The sequence below is a fragment of the Mobula hypostoma genome, chromosome 14, assembly GCF_963921235.1.
Source record: "Mobula hypostoma chromosome 14, sMobHyp1.1, whole genome shotgun sequence".
NCBI lineage: Eukaryota > Metazoa > Chordata > Chondrichthyes > Myliobatiformes > Myliobatidae > Mobula > Mobula hypostoma.
In genome coordinates, this window is record NC_086110.1 from 43,865,603 (window position 1) to 43,881,091 (window position 15,489).

The 15,489-nt window shown below is 36.4% G+C and overlaps 1 protein-coding gene across 1 annotated transcript in view; it reads right to left on the reverse strand.

Annotated features, from left to right (window-relative positions):
- Window positions 1-1,404: 1,404 nt before the first annotated feature.
- tcf25 (transcription factor 25 (basic helix-loop-helix)) overlaps window positions 1,405-15,489 on the reverse strand; it is a 44,995-nt gene continuing 30,910 nt past the window's right edge. Inside the window, exons 15-18 of the mRNA XM_063067028.1 lie at window positions 15,164-15,254; window positions 13,680-13,759; window positions 8,563-8,635; window positions 1,405-6,800 (exon numbers count right to left, since the gene is read on the reverse strand). Coding sequence (XP_062923098.1) covers window positions 6,636-6,800; window positions 8,563-8,635; window positions 13,680-13,759; window positions 15,164-15,254 — 409 coding nt within the window. The 3' untranslated portion in view covers window positions 1,405-6,635. The remainder of the gene's footprint in view (window positions 6,801-8,562; window positions 8,636-13,679; window positions 13,760-15,163; window positions 15,255-15,489) is intronic.

Below are 15,489 nucleotides of genomic sequence, written 5' to 3' on the forward strand. Positions count from 1 at the left end.
CCCATCTACCTAAACAGAGAGCGAAGTTTGATTGATTCCGGCAGCGGGTCGATTTGGAAAGGCTGCGTATGAATTGAAAAGTGGTGGCAGGGCCCAGGCCCAGGCCCAGGCCCAGAGTGTAATGAAACAGCAGGGCTTGGGTCCTAGAACGAGGAACGACCCGATGTTTGGACGATTTAAACAGTGCCAGGCCAGATGGACTGAAAAGGCAAGGTATTGGGACCAGAGGCACGGGTCGAGCTGGTTCTGTTCACTGCTCCACGACATTTACTCTGCTCTGGGCTTTGTGTCTGCAGGCTCTGCTATGTGCTGACCTGAGGCCAAGGCTGTGGCTGGTTCTGGGCTTTGTGTCTGAGGTCTCACTTCTGACCTGAATGATATTTGCTTATTTTTATTGTTTACATGATTTGTTTTTTTCCCTCTTTCTCTCTGCACATTGGGTATTTATCAGTTTTTTTAAACTGGGTTCTTTTGGGTTTCTTGTTCTGTGGCTGCCTGCAAGGAAACACGTCGCAAGGTTGTACAATGTAAAAATACCTTGGTAATAAATGTACTTTGAGCTTCCATGTTCTCGATATTTATTGCTTTATTTATTAAAATTTCCTTTTTGTATTTGCACAGTTTGTCTTTTGCACATTGGTTAAATGCCCAAGCTGGTTTGGTCTTTCATTGATTCTATTATGACTATTATTCTATTATGGATTTACTGGTTATGCCTGCAAGAAAATGAATCTCAGGGTTTTATATGGTGACATATATGTACTTGGTTAATAAATTTAATTTGAACTTTGAACTTTACTTTGTTTACTACAAGCAGCAAAAGAAGTTTTATTTTATACTGATCTGTCCTGTAAATACAAGCTTGAACTTTATTTGCTTTAATTACAATTTCATAGTATTGGTCAGGAACCAACAGGGACTCGTGCACCAAAACACCAAGATTTCTTATCATTCACCTTAATTCTTTGCCCTTGAGTATTTGTATATTTAGCATTCAACCTGTTTACATGAATGACATTAATCTTCAATTAATGTTTATTTTTCAACATTGGCTACAATCCTTTAACACCTATTATTAGTTTTAGAACTCATGTTCTCCAATGTGCTGTCAGAATTAAAAGACCCTTCAAGACATAGAACGTTGATAAGCAGCACAAACCTTGGTGCCAATTTTTGTTGGATAATACATTATTTATTCCCAGACAAAAAAAACACACACACACAAATGCTGGTGGAACTCAGCAGGTCAGACAGTATCTATGGAGAGGAATACACAAATGACATTTTGAGCTGAGACACCTTTGTCAGGACTGGAAAGGAAGGGGAAGGTGGCAGAATAAGAAGGTGGGGGAGACAGGAAGGAGTACAAACTGGCAGGTGATAGGTGAAGCCAGGTTAAGAAGTGGGGTGGGTAGGGGAGGGAGGCTGGAGTGGGAAGCTGTGAGGTGATAGGTGAAAAGGGTAAAGAGCTAAAGAAGAAGAAATCTGACTTGAGAGGAGAATGGACCACTGGAGAAAGGGAAGGAAGAGGGGCACCAGAGAGAGGTTATAGGCAGGTAAAGAGAATGGGGTAAGAAGTGAGTCAGAATAAGAAATGAAGCAAGAGAGAAGAGGAAGGAGGTAGAAATTACCAGAGATTTGAGAAACTGATGTTCATGCTGTTATTCATCTCCATAGATGCTGCTGATCTACTAAGTTCCTGCAGCATTTTTGTGTGTGTTACTCTGGATCATCAGCATCTGCAGAATCTTGTGTTCATGATTAGCAAATCCACTAATAACCACTTTGACTATAAACCATCAGCCCATTTACAATCCATTGTAGTATATTACCCTTACATCCAGGGGATTTTGTTTTCTAGAAAATCTTCCTAAACTTTGTGAAATGGAAATAGATGGGTGCAACAGATGTTGTGATATGGTTGGCCTGAAAAGCACTTTTTTCTGTGCTGGACAACTCTGACTCAGATAATTTATAAATTAACTTATCAGATTTCTCTCATTCACTATCTTTTCAAAAGCAAATTAGAAAACTCCAATATTCTTTACTGGAAATCATTATAGTTGTTCCCAAGTATTGCCTTGTCTAACTGATTAAACAACAGATCCCTAAATTTCCTCAAGCATCTTAGCTTTTATTCATACCAAGCCCAAAGGAATAACATTCTCCTTGCAATCCAGGCATGGTTTGGTATTAAAATACAAACAGAGAGAACAGATGACACAAGTTCTAAGTACATTTAGTACAAATCTGGTCTATATCCGTCTTTAAATTTTGTATTCAGCACTAAAGTGTTGCTGCTTACAACTGACCTCAAAAACAAACATACTAGAAAGATCAAGAGATAAATAATACCAGTAGAAATAGGGAGTTTTTTTCAAAGACAGGACCAGACCCAAGGGGTCCAAGGTCTAAGGTACCCTTACATGCATACTTGGTAAACTCAAGTAGTATACTCAACAGGCTGGTTGAGTCACCGTGCAATTAACCAGTTGGGATTACTACAGTACTGCATCTATTTATAGATCTGCAATACACATTCAACAGGCAAAAATTTCTAAGAATTTTAGCAATTTGATTTTATGACAGTAACACAAAGAATAATTTTATTTCAAGTGATGTGCAAAATGAGTGAAAACTATTTAAAAATTTATGTACAAGGGCAGAGCAGTTGTAGGCTGAACAGCAGAAATAATCTGAAAATTTTGTACATAATTCTGATAATGAGCATAGACATTAAAATAATTTATTCTGCTGTATTTTAATTAATACATACCACTTACTTTCATAATGTAGAACTGCCATGTAAAATATTATTTAAATGAGTAAGGAGTGGAGATATAGTTCGGTAATTTATTTTAAAGGCTTATGCATAGAAAATCAGTGTATGATGTACAGTAACTTTTTTTTGAACAATTCTCCAATAAGAGTCATGCAAAGAGAAACCCCATGGCTCCCAATTGCTGAGAGAATACTATGGTAGCAATTACAATAAAAAGGAATTAGTTCTCAATATTCCTTGATACAAGATATTCAGGAAATACAAGAGAGAAAGGAGAGGCAGTGAAAGTACTTTTTTTTAGGGAAATTGACCAGGTGAAATGGAGCAAATGTCTGTAGGGAATACCCTGAAAACATGATCATAATACAATGTTTAAGACAGCTATAGAAGAGGATACAGATCATGCCAAGATATCTATATATAAAAAATTAAATTAGAGAATATAAGACATAGGAGCAGAATTAGGCCATTCGGCCCTTCGACTCTGCTTCATCATTCAATCATAGCCGATTCTTTTTTACCCCCTCAACCCCCTCAACCCCATTCCCTGTCCTTCTCCCCCTAACCTTTAACGCCGTACCCAATCAAGAACCTATCAATCTCTGCCTTAAATGCACCCAACAACCTGGCTTCCACAGCCGCACGTGGCAACAGATTCCACAAATTCACCACCCTCTAGCTGAAAAAATTTCTCCGCATCTGTTTTATATGGACGCCCCTCTATCTCGAGGCTGTGCCCGCTTGTCCTAGACTCCTACCATGGAAAGCACCCTTTCCACATCTACTCTGTCTAGGCCTTTCAACGTTCAAAAGGTTTCAAAGAGATCCTCCCTCATCCTTCTAAATTCCAGCGAGTACAAATCCACAGCCATCACACTTTCATTCCCAGAATCATCCTTAAGAATAACCTCTGGACCCTCTCCACTGTTAGCACATCTTTTCTTAGATGAGGAGCCCAAAACTGTATACAATACTCAAGGTGAGGCCTCACCAGTGCCTTATAAAGCCTCAGCATCACATCCCTGCTCTTGTACTCAAGACCTCTTGGAATAGATGTTAATATTACATTTTCCTTCCTCACCACTGCCTCAACCTGCAAGTCAACCTTTAGGAGGACTACCAAGTCCCTTTATATCTCAGATTTTTGGATTTTCTGCCCAGTTAGAAAATAGCACATTTATTTCTATTACCAAAGTGCATCACCATGCATTTTAAAACTTTGTATTTCATTTGCCACTTCCTTGCCCATTCCCCTAATCTGTCTAGGTCCTTCTGCAGCCTTCCTGTTTCCTCAACACCACCTGCCCCTCCACAAATCTTCATATCATCCGCAAACTTGGCAACAAAGCCATCTATTGCATCATCTAAATCACTGATATACAACATACTGAGAACAAGACTGGCACAGGAAAGTTGGAATTGAACTTGCCAAATACAACTGTCAATTGCAAGTCTTTGAAGATGGAGAGCTTTCAGATAAGGTCTGAGTGTATCCGTTCATGGTAGCAATGAAGGGACATTAAAAATGTCTGGTCCCTGGATGATCAAAATGATTGAGAATAAAATCCAGCAAGATAAAAGAAGTCAAATGACAAATGTTAAGTTGTTAACATTAGTGAAAACTAGATTGTTTACGCACAGTTCTGATAAGTGAAATAAGGAAATAAAGACCAAGAGAAAGCATGAGAAGAAACCTACAGCAAAGAAAATAAGGGAATTTAAAAATATTCCATAGGCATGTGAACAGGAAAAGAAAGGCTGCAAGAAGTATAGCAAAGGCAATCAGAGACTACAAAGTAGAGTATAGATTATTAATCAGGAAGAGGGAACAATTTAGATATCCTGCATCAGTTTTTGCCAAGGAAGAAAATGCTTCTGAAGTCTCACCAAAATAAGATGCAGTTAGGATTATGGATGGGCTAAAAATTCATAAAGAGAAGGTACACAAAAGGTTAGCTATATTAGAATGATGCATTCTGTGTTCTTCAGTATGTTCCAGAAGTACTGAATATTATCATCTTAGCACTTACAGATACTGGGATGGTAGTCAAAGTCTGGTAAGTAGAAAATGTTACACGGTTGTTCAAAAGACAGTACAATGATAAACCCAGTAAATGCATACCAGCCAATTTGACTTTAGTGGTGAAGTTTGTCTTGAAACAATCATGAAGAGAATTAGCAGTCACTTAGTGAAATATGGATTAATTAGAGAAAGCCCACACTGGTTTGGTCACAACTGGATTAATGAGATACTGTGGGTCAGTATTCTAAGTGTGCATTGTAAATTGTTTCTGTAATTGACAGTAAAAATCTGTGGGGATTTGATGGGAATGCGGGGGGGGGGAAGGGTGGGATTAGTGTAGGGGTGCAAGTCTATGACATTATACCTTAAGATATTATTAGTTCACTGTGTTTTGCAAATTACACTGCAGAAGGTTACAAGATAGCAGACCTGAGGGGTAGCAGGAAATTATCAATGGCTACTTTAATTCTGTATTGAATTGTGCATGTACTCTAGAAATTGCTATCAGAATTTCTCCATTATGACATATAATGTAGAAAATCTAACAGCCAAAATGCTTTCTTTTAATGTTAACAATGTTGCACACATTATTATATTTTTGTCGGTTGAATATTACTCTTTTTGTTTCGGGAATAGAAAATAAGTTTCATGAATACATACAAAAACCTACACGTCTCTTGTGCATTTCAATTTAGTAGCATTCAAATACTTTAGGAATGATGATACAATACATTGCGTGATGCTAAAGCAACTAGTGTGTTGCAAGCTAAAATGAACATGAAAGCCAAGACAAAAATTTGAATGTCTCCTCTTATTCAGATTTTCATTTCCAAAAATTATTTCAATTTTGAAATATCCAAAATAGTTTTACTGTTTTCCAATTTGGAATAGCTGTTTATATATAGTAAATATGGTACAGAATGTAAATTATTCTTCACTTTTTCAGCAGAGTGCTCAGTTAAAGCTATCTATGCTTACAATTTTTTTCTGGTAATGTGAATATAATATTTAAAATTGTGTATTTGAAATGCAACTTGAATTATAGTGTCTGTTTTATAAAATCAGTAGGTTGAATTTGTGAAAGCAAGAGGCCTCAAATATAGTTGTTAACTTCTAATTTTCCTGGTCTTGCATCAATAGATTCAGCTCCTTAAATGTATTCTTCCATCACGTTTACATCACAAGCTCCAATAAAGCCCCACATACCATCAGTTCACGTTCATTCTTCAAACTTACTGAAATATCTGTGGTTCGGCTTCTTCCTAAATCTTCCAAATGGAGGTACAACACTACATTTGCAGTAAATGGTAGTGTTTAAATATATACCTAGGCAAATCAGACAGTTATTTCCTTCTGCAAATCCAAGCTATGAACTCTTATATTAACTGCATTCTTTTTCATTTTACAGCACTGCTGTAAATTTTAGACCATTTGCTTAATTACTTATTTCCATGTGCATTATAGGACTGCAATTAGTACAAAAAATCAACTGTTCTTATCAGCTGAAATTTTAGGCAGTATCATGAACTCTCCTCGATGAAGATGATCTTAAAAACCCTGATTACTTACTAATATCTTTTCAAACTACAAGTCTAATTTTCTCAATTTTTAAAAAGAGTTGCTATGTATTTTTTTCTCTTCTCTGAAATTTATTGAAACTGAACAGTGTTAGCACTGAAAAGTACTATCAATAATATTCGTAAAACTAAGTATATTTGCTTCATCTTTTAATGTCTATATCAATGGTGATGAATCTTTGTTAGCAGTCATAGAATGTGCTATTGTTACCATTGTAGATTAAAGTTCACTGCAGATTTAATACATGGAATTTCAGTCCCATTCTCCATCACCATCTTGATGTTCCTCCTGCGGTGGTTCCTGAAATCGGATATTTGCCAACAAATCTCTCATTGCAGCCATAAGACGATTTACTCCCTGATTCAGTTCATGTTGGACTTCCGCACCCTCACCTTCCACTTGCTGTCTTCGGTCCTCCTGAAAAATTCACACATCAATGCTTAAGAGAATAAAATGAAATAACAACAGTCGTAAAAGCTTGGTAGCAGAATGCAACTTCAGTTCAGTCTACAGTAAATGCTTGCAATTTTTTTCTGAACCTGATCATGCTTCGAAGCTGACAAAACATTTTGCGGTATTTCTGCTTTCTGTTGTCAAACAGCAAAGTCAAAACTTTTGAGCCCTGAGAGAATTTAATATGTTTACCCCAGACTTAAAGCCATGTGATTAAGTATTAGTGATTCCAGATAAATTTTCGTGAAATAAAATATAGACACCATTTCACAGCATCAAGCACTCTATTACAGAGGTCCCCAACCTTTTTGCACCGTGGACCACTTTAATATTGACAATATTCTTGCGGACCAGCCAACTGGGGCGGGGGGGGGGGGTTGAGGATGTTCAAGTAGGGTTAAACTCATCTCAACATGTCTTTTACAGTTAGGGTTGCCAACTTTCTCACTCCCAAATAAAGGACAAAATTAGCAGTCAAATCCCGGGACACTTTACCCCAAAAAGACCACCACGACCATGAAGCTTTGCGTGGGCACCTGCGTGCGCATGCGTGGCGTACGCATATGTGATGTGCGCATGAGCGTACGTGCCAATTTTTTTTTCCACAAATCGGTTTTGGCTTAATCTTCCTGACAATACTGTAGATACATTATTTCTACTTTATATAGGCTGTGTATTTACCATATCATTCCTGCTTTTACTATATTTTAGTGTTATTTTTGGTTTTATGTGTTATTTGGTAGGTTATTTTTTGAGTCAGGAATGCTCAAAAAAATTTTCCCATATAAATTAATGGTAATTGCTTCTTTGCTTTATGCCATTTCAGCACGAAAGGTTTCATAGGAATGCTCTACCTTAGTGGGGGAAATACAGGACAAGGGCGGTCCCATATAGAACAAACCAATTTAGCCCAATATACGGAAACAACAGGAATTCTGCAGATGCTGGAAATTCAAGCAACACACATCAAAGTTGCTGGAGGACGCAGCAGGCCAGGCAGCATCTCTAGGAAGAGGTGCAGTCGACGTTTCAGGCCGAGACCCTTCGTCAGGACATATATATATGTATAGCCCAATATACGGGATGTCCTGGCAAATACGGGACAGATGGCAACCCTATGTTCAAGTCCAACAGTGCGTGACAGGGAATGAGGAAAGGTGCATCTGACTCATACCGTTTCCTCGCGGCCCGGTGGCACATGCTTTGAGGCCCGGTTGTTGGGGACCGTTGCTCTATTACACTCGCTTCCAACTTCTAAGTCAGGTTACAGTTTAGAACATGGTACACATGGTCTGCTACAACAGGATACATTTCTGCAGTGCAACATACCTGTAATTCCACTATGCTTTCCCAAATCAGAAATAGGTTTATTATCACTGGCTTAAATGACATGAAATTTGTTGTCTTGTGGCAGCATTAGGGTGCATAGACATAAAATTACCGTAAATTACAAAATACTGTAAATAAATAGTGCAAAGGAATAATGGCTTAGTGTTCATGGGCATTTAGAATTCTGATAGTATAGGGGAAGAAGCTGTTCCTAAATGGTTTAATGTGGGTCTTCAAAACTCATGTACCTCCTTAATAGTAATAATGAGAAGACAACATGTCCCAAATGGCGAGATACTTTTCTGTAGTGTTCTGTTTAAATTCATATTTAAATATTTATATACAGTTTTTTAAAAATATCCCCATCATTCACATCCTCCCTATAATTCACACATACCTGAAGATTAAAATTTGGCAACAAAGATCGAAAGAACAGGGACAGAGTATTTTCATCTGTTGCTTGATTTACCCTGAAAGATTAACCACTGATTGAACAAACTCAAAACTCAGTTAGATTAAAATACGAAAAGTAAATAAAAATGCATAAATTAACTATTTGAGTAAAATCTCTCCTCTGTATTTATAATCTTGACTTCACAAGCTTATAGACAATTCTCATAAAATCATAAAAGGATAATCATTTAAATTTTGTTTCATTATTTTTATAAATCAACAAAACCCAACTTTGCCATGCATAACACAAAAACATACTATTCCACAGAAACATAGAAAACCTACAGCACAATACAGGCCCTTCAGCCTACAATGTTGTGCTGAACATGTACTTACTTTAGAAATTACCCAGGGTTACCCATAGCCCTCTATTTTTCTAAGCTCCATGTACCTATCCAGGAGTCTCTTAAAAGACCCTGTAAGAACATAAGGTGTTTGAAAAAACAGGAGCTTCATACGTACATTCCCTCCAATTTAGCTAGGTTAATTATTTTTGTTAGTAATTACTTTGATTAGAAATAGTAGGGGCCTCGTACCAATCCTACTTACCATAGTTTCCTAGCTTGAAATTGTAGCAGTTTCTTTCTTAATTAAATCATCTACGAAAATATGTGGCATGGATCACATTGCCTCCTGCGCCTGCTACTCCACTGAATAAGATCTTAGTTAATCTGACCCAGGCTCCAACTCTCCAAAATACAAGCTTGTGTGGTATTTTTCCACATAATATTCTATTTATAGATTTTGTTTCTTAAAGCTTATAGATATCTCAGGGCTTTCCAGTATCATTTTGCTAATTGATCAAATTTTCAAGGAGTGATAAACTGGTAGTAAAGAGGTGAGCAGCAAATGTACAGGTTGCAAAATGTATTTGACAAAAGTGTCATGGAACTGAGATTGCAGCAGATGAAATTTCATAAAAGTGAAAATTACAGAAAGCAGGAAGAAAATGGGCGTTATAGATGTTGACAAAAATTTAGTAAGTTTCATGGTTAATATACCCAGCTGCTATGTAACAGCAGTTAACAACAAAACAAACCATGTCTGTAAGAGAAAGCCATTTCAGGCATTACCAATTTTTGTTCCAAAATCTTTTTTTGATAAAGTTGACTCAAAAATTTCTTCATTTATTTGGCAAAATAAAAACCCGAGACTGGGTAAAATACATTAACAGAAAGCTAAGAGAGATGGAGGTTTAGCATTACCTAACTTTAGATTCTACTATTGGCAATTAATATTCGACATATGAAATTTTGGTTACTTGACCAGGATATACTATCCATTCCTAAATGGGTAGCATCGGAATTACAATCTGTTCAGGGCTATACACTTGGCTCTATTTTAGGTTCCTCTCTTCCTTTTGATTTGAAACGCCTCAAACAGGTCTCTAACCCGATAGTTAAATATACCCTACGTATTTGGTTTCAATTCAGAAAATTTTTTGATCTTAACCAATTTGGGCTAGCGATTCCTATTTTAGGTAACATTTTTTCCTCCCTCTTTTACGGATCGTGCTTTTCAAATTTGGAAGACTAAGGGTATTTCACGGTTTTTGGATTTATTTTTAGATGGTTCCCTTATGTCTTTTGAACAATTATCTAATAAATATAATTTATCAAGAATACATTTTTTTAGATATCTACAAGTTAGAAATTTCCTAAGTACTATACTTTCTTCCTTTCCAATGCTTCCTCCTACATATATTTTAGATACTAAAATTAACCTTAATCCATGTCAGAAAGGTGCATCGGCTATGATTTATAATATTATTATGAAACTTAGGAAAGCTCCATTTGATAAGATTAGGGTAGATTGGGAACAGGAATTGGGTTCTATCATTTCCGTGGATGACTGGGGGCAGATTTTACAATTAGTCAATACTTCCTCTATCTGTGCTAAACATTCCCTAATTCAATTTAAAGTTGTTCATAGAGCACATATGTCCAAAGATAAATTAGCTTGCTTTTATTCTCATATTAATCCTTTTTGTGATAGATGTCCAGGGCAGATAGCCTCTAACTTATATGTTTAGGTCTTGTCCTACTCTGGAAACTTTTTGGAGAGACATTTTTAATATTATCTCAAAGGTATTGAATATAGATATCTCTCCTCACCCTATTACTGCTATCTTTGGACTACCTAAAATTTCCAGTAATCTTTGTCCTTCAGCCCGTAGAATGATTGCATTTCTTACTTTAATAGCGAAAAGATGTACCTTACAACATTGGAAAGAGCTTAATGCTCCAACTACCTTTTTTTGGTTTTCTCAGACAATATTATGCTTGAATTTGGAGAAAATTAGAAGCAATCTTTATGATTCCTCACTTAAATTTGAACAGACCTGGAGATCTTTTATTCAATATTTTCATTTAATGTAATTTTTTTTTCTTCTCTTTTTTGCTCCATATTTATATACCCTTCTTGTTTTTTTTTTACTGTTTTTAATGGAGGTCAGGTTTGAGGACATGATTTTAAGTTCTTTAACTCTACTTGGTTCCAAGTTAGCCCATTGCTTTGCTTTTAGTTTAGTTGCACGGTGGGTTTTTTTTCCTTTTCTCTATTGATATATATATATATAAATTAGTATACTATTATGTTACCTTAGTATGTTATGTTTAAATTAAATTGTTTGTATCATTTTTTTTCTGTATTAATATCTCCTGTAATTTTATTATATTCTAACAGTGTATTAGTGCCTATATGGCTTACCTTTTTGTATACTTATTCAATAAAAAGATTTAAAAAAGAAAAAGAGAAAGCTGTTATAATACAGCCATGGCCAGACGACACCTAGACTGTATGGGTCACTAACTTGTAAGGCTGACATTTCCTCCCACCCCAGAAGTAGCAGAGAAGAATTTCTGAGATAATCTCTCGTGTCAGAGTTCTGGGGAAAAATATTAGCTTTGGGATTGAGAAAACCTTGGGAAGAAATACATGGATTTTACAAAAAAATGAATGGCTGTTAGAAGGAAATACAGTTATTGAAGTTGCATACAACAGCACAAAATTAGTCTTGTATTGTAACAGGTGGCTTATCAAAATATAATGCATTTGAAGTTGTAAAATAGTAGAAGATAAAAAAAATTTAGCAAGATGTAGTTCTTGAGTCCTCTCAAATATACAGATGCTACGTGAAATAGAAACTACAGATGACCTAAAAGCCAACAAATCCAAAGTGGTTTGTCAATAACCAAAGACGATGGGATCAGAAAATGTCTGCAAAGTACAAATAATTTCCTTAATAGCCTGTGAATAAAATGTGCTGTCCCATTCGGGGGTAAATCATCCATTGCAACCACTTCAAGTGAAAACAAAAGATTTGATTTTGGAGCATATTAATTTTCATCAATAATTTGTGGAATAATCTGCTATTCTCTGCAAATCTGACTAATTTGCAAGAAAATCCTGATTATGAATTTGTGCCAACACCAATCTATGGGTCACTAACTTGTAAGGCTGACACTTCCTCCCACCCCAGAAGTAGCAGAGAAGAGTTTCTGAGAGGCACTTCTACTCAAGCTCAATTTCAATAATTAACCATTACTTCTAGCATACAAACACATTTTTTAATCCAAACATTGATTTTAACTGGAATTCCCATGGTTTTAAACTTAATTATCAGATATAATTAGCAGATGGGTCTATTGAAAGAAACATGATAGCATGGCACTATAGTCATGACAATACAGATTTGAGCTAATATAATATGCCAGACAGATCAATACATATTGAGCATTGTTGGAGCTTACAAAATGGTGCAAAAATTTTGGGAAGGCAGGAGGCGAGTCACTCACCATAGGATACCTTGTCCTGACACTCTCCTGTAACCAACATTTTTGTGGCTGGTTCTGTTGAGGTTATGATAAGTACAAGGATGTTGACGGTGCAGAATTTAATAGTGGTAAGGACAGTGACAGTGACTGACAAGGTCATCTGTGGTGTGAATGTTACTTGCCACTTATCAATCCATACCGGAGTGTTGTCAAAGTTTTGTTAAATTCGGGTATAAATTATCCCTGTTGTAGAGAAGTTGCAAATGGAATTGATGATTGTGCAATTATCAGCACACATACTCACGTCTGACCTTATGATGAAATAGTCTTTGTTGGGTAAGGACACTGTTCTAAGGAAATTACTTCTGCAGTAATATCCTGGGGCTGTGATAACCAACCTCTTAATAATAAATCACACAAAATGAAGAAAAGTAAAAGTAACTCTATTCAGCTAACAGCTTTTCATTTCTTCCATATCCAAGGCTTCATAGTGCCTCACTAAAAAATGTCAAAGAAAGATATTCTTACTGCTCTGGAATTCAGCTATTTAATAACGCCTGGAATTGAGTGTTCCTGGCAAAACCCAAACTGGGCACTGATGAGCAGCACTGTGGCCAACAAATGCAGCTTTATCACACTGTTGACTCTTTCAATCATTGTTGATTATTGAGAGTAGAATGACGAGGTGATAATTTGCTGCTTCCTGCCTTTTGTGAACAGGATGTACCCACCCAATTTTCCACAATATTGGGAAGTTTAACCTGCTAGAAGGCTAGTCCTGGACAGCAGGTCTTCAGCATAACAGCCAAAAGGTCATCTGCCTCAATGACTGGTCAACCAATGCTACAACTACATAAAGTACTAATCGTGTCCCTGCATGGTTCTATACAGTTCTAGACACCACATCACAGGAAAGATGGTGCGATAGAGAGGGTACTAGATACTTATACTGATGCTCTTTGGGCCAGATGATCTACCTGAAGGAAGATTAAAAAGACTGGAGTTTGAGGCTGGAAATTTTAAATAGAGATTTATTAAATTCAAGTTCTTTTACAAGGTGAATGGGTAGGAACGATTGCCCTTTGGAGAAGTAAACAACTAGAGGGCACAATGGTAGAGGGGTAAAAGGGGGATGAGGAAAACTGCACTACATACATGGAACTCATCTGGCAAACAATCACAAACATGTCCGATGTTACATCTAAAAAGCAGGTAAATAAATGTGTTTATCTTAACACACAATCTGATTAACTTGGTTTGACTAAAGAATGTCAATGATCCATACCTTTCAGGTCTGGTATATGTGATGATGCCATCTAATGGAGGAAGTGGATCATAACCCATCACTGGTTGAGCAGTTACTTCCTGCAAAAGAAAAAGGGAGAATCAAATTTTAATACACATATTAATCGATTGTGATGTAGGGATGCTCTTATGAATTACCAAGCAAGATGATAGATGTGCACTCTGAGAATCTGCATTCTGTAAACAACAAAGGTATTTTTATGCTTTTGTGCCAGCGAACTGAAAATTTTCACATACACATGGGAAAACATGGAAATTTCAAACTCACTGACAGACGTTCAGTGACATTATTATGGACAACAGACCATAATAATTCTCTTGCAGAGAATTATTCTCCACCAATTTCACTTAAGTAGAATAATTGAAATGGAATATGGTTCTCTGCTTGTGTTTAAATGTAATTGTTAGTCTTCTAAATTGAAACGATTTTAATAGTTAAAAAGTTAATTGTTTCCAAGAGATTTTGAGGCTATATGGATGTCAAAGATATTCAATGTTTTCTTAAGATTTGATAGCCAGCTGTAAGAGATGTGGTTTAGCTGATCAAAGTATTGTGGGCAGGCCTATTCCGGCTCTCCCATCCAGGTATGTATGGTCTCACATTCAAGAATCTGGCCAGCTCCTTTCTCATCTACAATTTTGTCAGGGGATCTACACAAGGTGAATTTTTCAGCAAGTTAGTAGCAAATATTGCTACCTTGCCACTGATCACAAATGCTGTGTTACAATCTCACCAATTTTGCCCATGTCTACAGACCAAGATAACTGGTGAGTCTTTGATGCTGAAGGATCTCAATCAAGTAATCTGCTATCAAGTTTGGCTTCTGGACAAATTAATTGTCTTACATCTAACAACCCTCTGAACATTTTTAATTGTCTGGCAATTCAGCATTTTGTGAAACACAACATCCAAAACTAGGAAAAATAAAGGAAGTGAATAAGAAATGTTCAGTTCCAAAACCCTAACTTTTCTGCATTTGCTTTAAGACAGGATGAAGGTTTTTTTAAATATAAAATTATAAATTATTGCCATAAAACAATACCAGTGTTTAAGTTATAGTTTTTAATACATGAATAAACCAGAGATTTTGCAACAACTCAAAATATTCTGTTCGAATCCACCATTTCTACAAAGAATAGTATTGTCTCCATGTTCTGACTCTAATTTCCACCACCATAAAGGAAAATCTTGTCCTTCTTCTACAATGCATATTTTGCCAATTACCTTGCTAACTGCTTAATAAAAGAAACCTTACAAAGTACTCACTACTTTTGATCTTCCAGTTCTTCTCACCCTACTCCTTATGGCAAGGTTGACAAAAATACACATGTACACGGATAAGGTTTATAATTTCAACCATATATAAGCTAGGGATGATATATTTACAACTTATTTTGACTAAACAAAAATATGCAGCATATTTATGGATGATAAATGTGGAGAATTTCTTCCCAGTCACTCACAGGTGGAAGAGTTGCAATAGCCTCCTTTATTTCAGATAGAATAATGTGACGGTAGATGTTCCTGGGTACATTCTGGTATCTAATTCTTCTCCTGGAAAGGGAAAAATTGACACGTAAAATCTCCATGGAAAAAAATACTTTCATTTCCACATTCCAAATTACTGACCTCCAGTGTGGTCGTGTGGATTTGCATGTTCACTCTGTGACCATGTGTGTATCTTCCAAATCCTCTAAATTCACCCCCTCTCCCCATTTCACTGACCTGATGGTTGGTAGATTAATTGGCTACTGTAAAATTGCCCCTAGTGTGTAAGTGATCTGAATAT